This window comes from Pteropus medius, unplaced genomic scaffold, assembly GCF_902729225.1.
Source record: "Pteropus medius unplaced genomic scaffold, Ma_sr-lr_union100, whole genome shotgun sequence".
Classification (NCBI taxonomy): Eukaryota; Metazoa; Chordata; class Mammalia; order Chiroptera; family Pteropodidae; genus Pteropus; species Pteropus medius.
The window spans coordinates 643,626-653,686 of record NW_024349798.1 but is presented as its reverse complement, the minus strand read 5'-3'; the positions used below and the strand labels follow the sequence as shown (position 1 = coordinate 653,686).

The 10,061-nt window shown below is 43.3% G+C and overlaps 1 protein-coding gene across 2 annotated transcripts in view; it reads right to left on the bottom strand.

The window, feature by feature from the left end:
* Positions 1-294: 294 nt before the first annotated feature.
* The window catches only part of BCL7C (BAF chromatin remodeling complex subunit BCL7C), a 47,635-nt gene continuing 37,868 nt past the window's right edge, over positions 295-10,061 (bottom strand). The window contains exon 6 of one of the 2 annotated variants that reach the window (XM_039884475.1): positions 295-8,771. In XM_039884475.1, the coding sequence (XP_039740409.1) occupies positions 8,568-8,771 (204 nt within the window). In that variant the 3' untranslated portion in view covers positions 295-8,567. The remainder of the gene's footprint in view (positions 8,772-10,061) is intronic. The other variant, XM_039884477.1, reaches the window with a different exon arrangement.

The window sequence follows — 10,061 nt, the reverse complement described above, 5'->3', positions numbered from 1 at the left end:
TTACTGAACACTTATCATGTGCCAAGTAGCATTCTAAATGCTTTACATTCACTATCTCATTTAACCCAACGATTGTACAAGGGAAATACCATTATCACCTCCATTTTATGGATAAAGAATCTAAGCTAATAAGTGGTAGAGCTAGGATTTGAATCTAGGCTGTTTTGACTATAGCATGTGAGCACTTAACCACATTTTCTAAAAAGGTGTAATTGACAATGAAGGGATTTAAATCTCTTATATGTTAAATAACACCAAAGATCCATGAAATGAAATATTTAGTAACACAAGGAGAAACATGAAACAGATTTATTGGAAATATTCTAATACATTTTCTGAACAAATAATCAAAAATAAATAGGGACATAGAAGATATAAACATATACAATTTTACCCTGAAATCAAATAGTATACCTTCCTTTCAAGTTTCATGGACAGTGACAAAATTCAACAAATACTAAGCTACAGAGAATATTTTGGTAAATTTTGAAAAGTGGAAATTCTAGAAGTCGGTCTCTGATCAAAACACAATTCAACTAACAATAATATAAAACACACACTTAGAAATTGAAACACATAAATAGCATCTCAAATTACCCTTAGGACAAGAAGTAAATCAAGAATTAAAAAACTACTAAGAAAGTAATTTAAAAATAGGATACAGTCAAAGCTATCTGCAGAAGTAAAATTAATAGCATTCAATGCTTTTAGTGTCAAAAAGAGAAAAATAAAATAAATTAAGCATGCAAGCTGAGATTTTAGAAAAGTATTCAAACAGCTGCCTCCCCCCACCAAAAAAAAAATGGGAGAAAGAAAATATTTGAAATAGAAAAGAACAAACATCTAGAAACCTAAGAGTAGGAAAGGTGTACCTTCCAGCCTATGGAAATATGTAGCCATGCTCCATGTGAAATTGGCCTCTGTCATGTGTCCTTAGTCTTCCCCTTTCTCACTGCTCGTGCTCTGCCTAGTGTGCTCATCTACTCAGGTTTTAGCTACCTTCAGCTCCTGTCTCTGTCAGCATCATATACATACTGTGCCTCTATGGTGGCACACGTGCTCTGCAATAAATTCTTTCCACCTGTGATGATCTCTCTATTAGACTTAAGGTCTTCATGACAGGAAGCATGTCCTGATCATCACTGTATCCTCAGAGTCTGGGATGTGGTGGGTCCTTAATAAACATTTGCTGAATGAAAGAATGAGTTAGATGGGCTCAAGCACTGATCCTAAGTTGCATTTGGTCCCTAACTGCTTCTGTCCTCACTGCCCAGCTACAGACCCCAAGCCTAGAATTAATTATTCCAACAGTAAGAGGACTAACTACAGAGTATCTGCCTAATGGGATATTTATTATGCAACCGGTAATGATTGTATTGACAATGTCAATAAAATATGAGGTAGTAGGGCTTTGATTTTTTTCTTATTTCTCCTTTTCCACCGAATAATCAAATATTTCTCTTGTGAAATAGAAAATAGCCATCTCTACCTTCAGGGCTGGTTCAAATGCCACCTTCTCTGTGTATCTTTCCTGATTTCTCCAACTAGAAACAATTGTCCCTTTCCTGGGCTTCCAGAGCATCTGTCCCTCCCTCTGGTATCTTAAAATTTCTGCCTTTGGTTATTTGTGTCTCCAAATGGGCTGTGGACACCCTCTAGGCAGATTGCAGGTCTCCTGCACAGTGCCACTCCTGATAAGTAGAAGATGCACTAGGATGTTTGTTCATCCAGACTTGAACCCATCTTCCTCTGCACGTGCAGGGGTGGAGAGGGGACAACAAACTTATTTCAATACACAGTTGCCTGAGTGACAGATATCATATGGAACTCAAAGCATACCGGGAAGAGGATCACAGTCCCCAAAAAGACCCCTAAAATCCTCAGGGACCAACACACTCACACCTACATTGCTCCTGGCTGGGAAAAGTTCCCAGATGCAAGTTGTGTGGCTTCAGCCAAAAAGAGGCAGGGAGATGTGGGTCTGCTCTCACATTATCTGGGGCTGATAAATGCGATTGAGGTAGATGTTCTGATCACCTCTTTTGTGCCCAGATGAACAAGGAGAGGGTATTTCAGGCACAGGGATCCTCTAAGCAATTTCCAGTAGCAAGAGGCAAGCAGACTTACTTTAGAAAGAACCACAGCATTAGCTACTGCTATGACTCCCCAATCATCTTTACTTCGTTGTCAGAACAATCTTTCTAAAATTCAAATCATACCTTGTCAGTTCCCTACTCAGAGTCCTTCAATGGTTCCTCACAGCCATCAGGATTTGGCCCTACATTCCAGGCTCCACATGATCTGGCCCTCACAGACTTCTTCATTGCCATCTCCTGCCATACACTCCCATGCCCCCAAACAGTGAACTCCCTCAGGATTCCCAGTCTGGCCCCTCTCTCTCCTCACAGAATTCTCCATTTACAGCATTTTATCCAGGACCACGGATTCAAAAATCATCTATATGTGACAACTCTTAAATTTTTTTCTGGTCTGAACTTCTATCTCCAGCTCCAAAACAATATCTCCAATTGTCTAGACACATGATATCTTCACTTGGATGTCAAAGGTATCTCAAACTCAACTGTCTAAAACAGAAACCCATCCCACTGACCACCTTACGTTGCTTATCTTCCCCAGGGCAGTAATCATCCCCACCATCCACTCAGCCACTCGAGTCATTTTTGACTCCTCCCTCTCTGACTGCTCACACAGTCACTCTACCACTAAGTCCAGCTAAATCTACTGCCAAAGTTTCTCGAACATCCATCCATTTTCCCTCTATCCTATATGACATTGCCCTAGTCTAAGCCACATCTCCCACCCAGACTGCATAAGAGCCTCCTAGTGTGTCCTCTTGCTTCCTTGTCTGTACCCCTACAATGCATTCTCACACAGCAGTCAGGGTGGTCTTATATGTAAATTAATCATGCCACTCCATCAAAGATGGAGTGGCATGATTAATTCTATAACCAATTAATTCTATAACCAATCCAGGCTTCTAGTATTAAGCGGCTCCCACTGGGCAAATCTGGGACAATTTGAGCTCCAAAATAATTAAGGTTGATAGCTATAAAATCATAGAAATCCAAAAGTACCTATTAATAATAAATATATAAATAAACGGGCAGAATAATGTCAAGTGGAGGGAGTACTAGAGTTGAAGTCATCATTTTGTAACCATCATGATAAAGATTGATTTGATTCAGGCAAGGATCATCAAGAGATGTTAATCTTACCTATTTACTAATCTGTAGAATAGGATATAGGCATAGTTCTAACACATCTTCCTGATTGCTCATCAGTTACTAGAGAAAAATAATAACTACAGATTGGAAAAATCAGACAAAATCACCAAGGAGGAGCAGATGTACATTGTGTGCCTCTTGTGTCACACTGAGAAGGACACAAGAACATTTATGCAGTCTTCCAGCCAGGAATGCAAAACCCATATCTAATAATGAAGGTATAGCGGACAAACCCAAAATGAGGAACATTCTATTAAAAGGGAAGATTGCATTCTTCCATAAAGTCAATATCATAAAAGATAAAGAAAGGCTAACCATTCCAGATTAAAGGAGACTAAAAGGAAAAGACAATTTAATGCAATACATCATTTCTAGACTGGATACTAGAGACAACAATGCTATATAAAGGATATTGTTTAGACAATTGACAAAATGGGTGGTTAATTAGATACCGTAATGCATCAATGTCAAATTTAGTGAAGTGGAGAACTGTATTGTACTCTATAGATATCCTTTCTATTATTTCACTTTTCTGTAACTTTGATATTATTTCCAAATTAAAAGTTAAACCAAGAAATCCAGGCTCCTTACCATGGCCCACAAGGCACCTGCCACCATCCCCAGCCAGCCTGCCCAATCTTACCTTGACCACACGCCCTAGCACACGTGGCTCCATTGACACAGGTTAGCTTTCAGTTTTCCCAACATACCAAGTTCTTTCCCACCTCTGAGCCTTTGTGCACGTACCTATTGTTGCCTCTATACAGAATTCTATTCCCCCTCAACTCAGTTCTCAGGACTATAGTAGTTGTCACTTTCTCAAAATGGCCTTTGACCTCCAACCTGATATAGATCTAGTATATTCTTTCATAGCACCTTGAACTTTTCCTTCATGAATCTTATCACAGTTCATAAGAGTCTATATTTTGGGAGGATTGCTTAATGTCCATTTTCTCTAGTAGCCTGAAAGCCCCCTGAAGCCAGGGATCTTGTCTGTTTCATCCATGAATGTGTCCTCCACCCCTGCTCTTGGACCTGGTACACTGTCAGGCACTTAGTGGACAGCTGATTAAATGGTGAATGCCACCCTCCAAGTTCACCCCCAAACTGCTGGCAGCTTGCAGAGCACACACCCAATAGTCCATCACTAGCTCCAAGAAATGATGTCAGAGGCTTCACCTATGAAGGCTGTTTGGATCCCCACCACTATGCCAGAATTTGAAATGATGAGGCCATGATAAAGAGGAAAAGGAACTTGCGGGGAGAGTGATGTTAAAGGAAAGATGATAAATTCAATCGGGAGGCTGGATCAAAAGGGGATGTCAGGAGGCAGTTGGCTGGACCAGACTGGTGCTCAGAGGAACAGTGTGGATTAAAATGAGTAGCTGCAGCTGTGGGCATGAAGATCCCTCACAAACCAATGCAAAAGAAAGAGAAGAGAGTCCAAGAATGGGGCCCAGAGGTCCTGGACTTAAGGGAGAAGCAGAGAAAAACATTCCTGGAAGCAAAGAAAGTGTCCAGAAAAGTAGGAGATATTGAGAGAGATTGCTGTCACCAAAGGCAAGAGAGGAGGCCACCGAGGCTCTAAATCTCACATGTTGGTGTTTCCTTCTTCCTGGTCAAGCTCAGCATCTGGGTCCTGGTAAGTTGAGGCAGCCTGTGGGAGTGCTTAAGGGCTTGGACTCTGTCTGAATCCTGACTCCACAACATATAGGCTGAGTGACCCTGGGCAATGGACTTAACTTTCCCAACTCCAAGCCCCCATTTGCAAAACAGGACTAGTGCTAACAGTTACTTTATGCGGCTGCTGTCAAGATTACAGAAATCATCTTAGGAAGCCCTGTGATCCATGTGTGGGAATGAATGAGCATCAGAGATGCATGCACAGGAGCAGGATGCACTGGCTCTAGCTAATAGGATTGTTTCCTAAGTTCAGCCAGTAATAGGGCTTCAGCCAACAGTCAGAGCCCCCTTACCACCTTCTATTACATGTTCTCTTCCTCTGTTCAATCCCTACTAAACAAACCTACAACGAGCAGGTTCCATATAACATTGTCCTTTCTCCAAAGCCTGCTCCTGAAAATTGGCTTTTTCTTGTCTCCCAAGTTTGCCCTAAGTCAGACAAAGCCAGTTTGCCTACTTGTTTGCAACTAAACCCTGTTTTCCAGGTAATTATAGTGACATCGCCTCCTCAACACAGCTACTTGCTACAGATATGAGTACGTATCCTCAGACCCCTTACTTGGAGATAGTACTAATGTCTGCCAGTAGCTTCTGACAGTCACATCTCTGAAGAAAAGAGAAGTGTGTGAATACCATTTCATAGCTTAGAAAGCACTTCCACAACATAGCCTCCCTTTCATCCTCACAACTGCCCGGTGAGGTAGATACAGTAGATAACTACACTGGTCCATTTATCAAGTATTTACAATGTACCGTGCTCTATGTTAAGCATTTTCATATGTCATCTCATTTTAACTCACGTAAGTCTTATAAAATAGATTTCTTCCTTTTATAGAAGAGAAAAATGGGGCTCTGGGTGGTTAAAACTTGCCCCAGATCAAAGAGGTGGTAAATAATGGATTCAAACCTCAGACTTTCTGACTCCAAAACCATGCTTTTAACCTTTTATACTATTGCTTCACAAAGCAAGTATACTATTTCCCAAACATCATTCTATCCATTAAATTGAAGCTCAGAAAAGTAAAATGATTTGCCCAAGGTCTCGCAACCAGGAAATGGCATGGCTAGGATCCATAACTGGATCTTGTGGCTCTGAGCCCCCGAAACCATGAAGCTTCAGTGACTGGGCTTGACAACATGCTAGGTAATTATTTCTGCAGCAGACTTGCCTTGCCAATCCTGCTCAGTGCAGAATATTTATACATAGGAAGTCCTTCCTGATGTTTTCCAGAAATACATTTTGGAGTCCCAAGAACAATCGGTCAAGAAATTGGGCCTCTCTCTGCCTCTGAAAGGAAACCATACTCTGTGGAAACTCACCCCTGTTTTTAAAAAACTTTCTCTTTGACTCTAAAAAAAAAGAAAAAGAAAGAAAGAAAGAAAAGAAAGAAAGAAAGAAAGAAAGAAAGAAAGAAAGAAAGAAAGAAAGAGAAAGAAATTGAGAAAATGGAAAAATATAATTCTCCTGTGAAAATTAATGCTTAACAATAAACACAGAGGCATTCGTGGTTTGAAGGAATCTGCTGACATCAAGTAGAAACCAAGAGAAAGAAACACACACAGAGTCCAAGGTGAAGGTAGACATTTCTGGAACTTGGAACATGAGCATATAAGAGAGAAGCTGTCATAATCCAGCGCTGTTTTTTTTTTTTTTAGCTGTTGCCATATTAAAAGTGTATTTGTGGCCCAGTCTGCTGTTAATAGTGAGTCATTCTCACAAATAAAAATCAGTTTACATGCATCGTATCTCTTATGAAAATCCTATGAATGTTCCAAGAACTTATAAGTTTTGTAAATAATTAAGTCCTTAAATTGGCAATTTCAACACATGATTCTGTGTAGTGCAGGTAATCTTGTTAAAAATTTAAAGATTTTGTTATTCAAATACTATCCAATAATGTCCTCCAGTATTTTCTGATTTTAGAATATTTGTTGTAGCCTACAGTTCTTTGTAACTACTACTAAATGTGTATTTCTTACTTACAAAAAATACATAAAGTTATGAAAAATACAGAATAAAATGACTTCGGGAATTCCCAAGAATTCCGCTTTTTCATTCCCAAATCTTGAAGCTTGGGAATTTGGAAACCTTAGCCCAGAGGGACCGGATGAACTCCCCAAGCAACCCAATGGGGCGGCACTGTGGAGAGACAATCTTAACCTTCCCTGGCCCCCAGGAGGGTTCCACAGAGGAGCTGGTCCTGGGGCGCAGCTTCTTCTGCCAACATCCTCCTAAAGGCAGAAGTCTGGGAAGAGGTCAGTCACTGCAGGGTTCCATGGGCAGAGCCTGAAAAGCATGGCCTTAGCATGAAATTTCTATGACCTCTCAGGTTGCATCTCAAGCACTGGTACAAAAGGTAACTTTCATTGTAGGGAGTATCTGCTCACCCCAGTATAAAAAAGAGTTTTATATAATTACCATGAGAAAAATGGATGCTCTGTAAATGGATGCCCTGTCAAACCAGCAGGTACCAGCAGGAGAAGCCATGTAATAGGGCAGGCTGTGGAGTCAGGCAGGCAGACCTGGGTCTGAATGAGGCTGGTTCTGCCATATACTGGATGTGTGACCTTAGGCAAGTCCCTCAAGACTTAGTTTTGGCATCTGTAAAATGCTACTAACAATACCAACGTCACAGGGATATTGTGAGGATCAAATGAGATGATCCCATAAATCACAAAGCCTGGCACAGAGTAAGCCCTGAATAAATGGGAGATGTTATTATTTCTTAGTATGACAGGCTCAGCACGAAAGTCGGTTAGGAGAACTTGGGGAAAGCCCTTAGAATCACTCAAAAGGTACTAGGCCTTTTCCATGTGGGGATTTTACTATGCCTGAAGCCTCTGGGCCTCCTGGCTAGCCCAGGCCATCTTCCCTGTCTCCACGCAGGTCCCACGGCACAAAGCAGCCAGGCGGGCACACTGGACGAAAAGCCTCTTGCCCATATGTATTCCCAGGGGACTGGTGAGGTTGGCACCGGTAGAAGCTCTTGCTGATCCTCCTCTGGTGATGCTGGTAACCCCACCTACAGGCCTGGCATCCGTGGGTTTTCTGGAAAGGGCTTAGGTAGTGGGTGGGAGTTGGGGTGGGGTGGGGTGGGATGCGGAATAGGACGGTACCCCGCAGGGTCTCCATGCAAGCGGGGGCCTCTGCGTGACCAGGCTGTCAGGCAAGGCCCAGGGTTGTAGGAGGCCAGCAGGAGCCTGGGAGGACGCATGGGTGCTACCCTCTCCCACGGGAGAGGCGCTGGGCCCTGCGTGCACCCCTAGGACCAGAGCCGGAGTGGGAGCGCTGGGGCTGGAGGAGGTGGGCCCTGCAGCCCAGAGCCCTCCCTGCACTCCAGCACTGCCAGGGTCTCTGGCTGTGCTGCATCCTCAGGCGCTGGGTGAGGTCCGAGTTATGTCGAAGCCCTTCCCGAACGTGTGGGGTGCAGGTGGTGCTGCTCACGGTGCACAAACAGTGGTGAGCAAGATTGGTGCTGTGACCCTAGATTTGGGGCAGGCTAGGGTCGCTGGCTTCCGATGTTCCTGCAGTGGCTGTCTAGCAAGGAAGCTCTCTCCACCCTCAGGGCACCAGTGGGTGGCTAGATCTTGGGATGGTCAAGGGAGACCTGGGGGCCTCACCTTGCCGGGGGAGCTGGCTCACCTCCCCTTCCCCTGCGGGATAGTCCTGGGTGCCCTAGGGGCCTTGCCTCCTGCCCCAGGAGCCCTGGTGTCCGGCGGCGGTGGCACAGCGCTGGGTCGGGTGTTTGTCCGTAGGCCCCTCCTGGGAAGGAGCCTCCTGAGAGGCTCTGTCTTCAGGCCTTTCTCATGGAGGGTTCTCCTTGTCACTCTCACTCCCGAATCCTGCAGAGAGAAAAGAATCTAGGCAGTGTTTTCTCTCCTCCTTACCCCACCCAAGATTCGGAAGACCCTCCTGGACAGAAGTTCCTATGGTATCCATTGTTCCTCTGTTGAGCCCTCCCCCTTCCTAGTGTGCAGATACAACACTGCCATAGCTGAGACATGATCAAACTGGATAATAGAGGTCATTCTGCTCAGAGGATTCCCTGAAACTCCACCTCCCCCAACTCACGACCCCACCCCCGTCACATCCAGGTGTATCCTCACGAGTCAGGTTCTTCTTGCTGAGCAGCGCCTAGACTCACACTGGTGGCAGCTGGCCTCGGTTTCTGGTGTGGCCTTTTGAGGCAACTAAAAGCACAGCATCTGTGGGTTGCTTGCTGATTCTTAACAGGTGGCCCCAGAGGGGCACAGGCTGGAACTAAACTTGGTCTGTAGCTGAACCCCTCTCAGGATTGTGCCACTGGACACTTACTACACAGAGCCGCACTAAGACAGGGAGACTTAGGAGCTTTGCTTAGTACATAGAAACAGACACAGAAAGGCAGCCAAAATGGGAAGACAAAGAAACAGAAACCATATGAGAGGACAGAACAGAGATCCAGGAATAGTGGAGTCAAGCAATGTAACAGATACAGAGTTCAAAACACTGGTTATAAAGATGCTCGATGAACTTATGGGAAGTGTAGATGAATTCACTGAGAATTTTAACAAAGAGATAAAAAAAGCATAAAAATGGAAATGGAAATTATAAAAGGGAACCAGTCAGAAATGAAGAAGACATTATCTGAGATGAATAATCTATTAGAGGGAATCAACAGAGTGGATAAAGAAGAGGATCAAGCCACTGATATAGAAGATGGGGAAGCCAAGGACACTCAATTAGAATGGCAAGAACAAAGAAGCCAATACTTAAATGATAATTCAAGGAGCCTATGGGACAAAATTAAATGTAAAAACATCTGGATCATAAGGGTACCTTAAGGGGAACAAAAAGTTGAAGAGCTATTTGAAGAAACGATAGAAAACTTTCTTAACTTAATGAAGGAAATAGACATACAACCCCAGGAAGCTCAGAGAGTCCCAAAAAAGATGAATCCAAAGAGGCCCACACCAAAACACACTATAATTAAAATGCTAAAGGTTAAATACAAAAAGAGAATCTTAAAAGCAGTAAGAGAAAAACAGTTATCTACAAGGGAACACCCATAAGACTGGCAGCTGATTTCTCAAAACAAAAACAAAACAAAACAAAAAACTAGGCAGGACAGAAGGCTTGGCACAAAATATTCA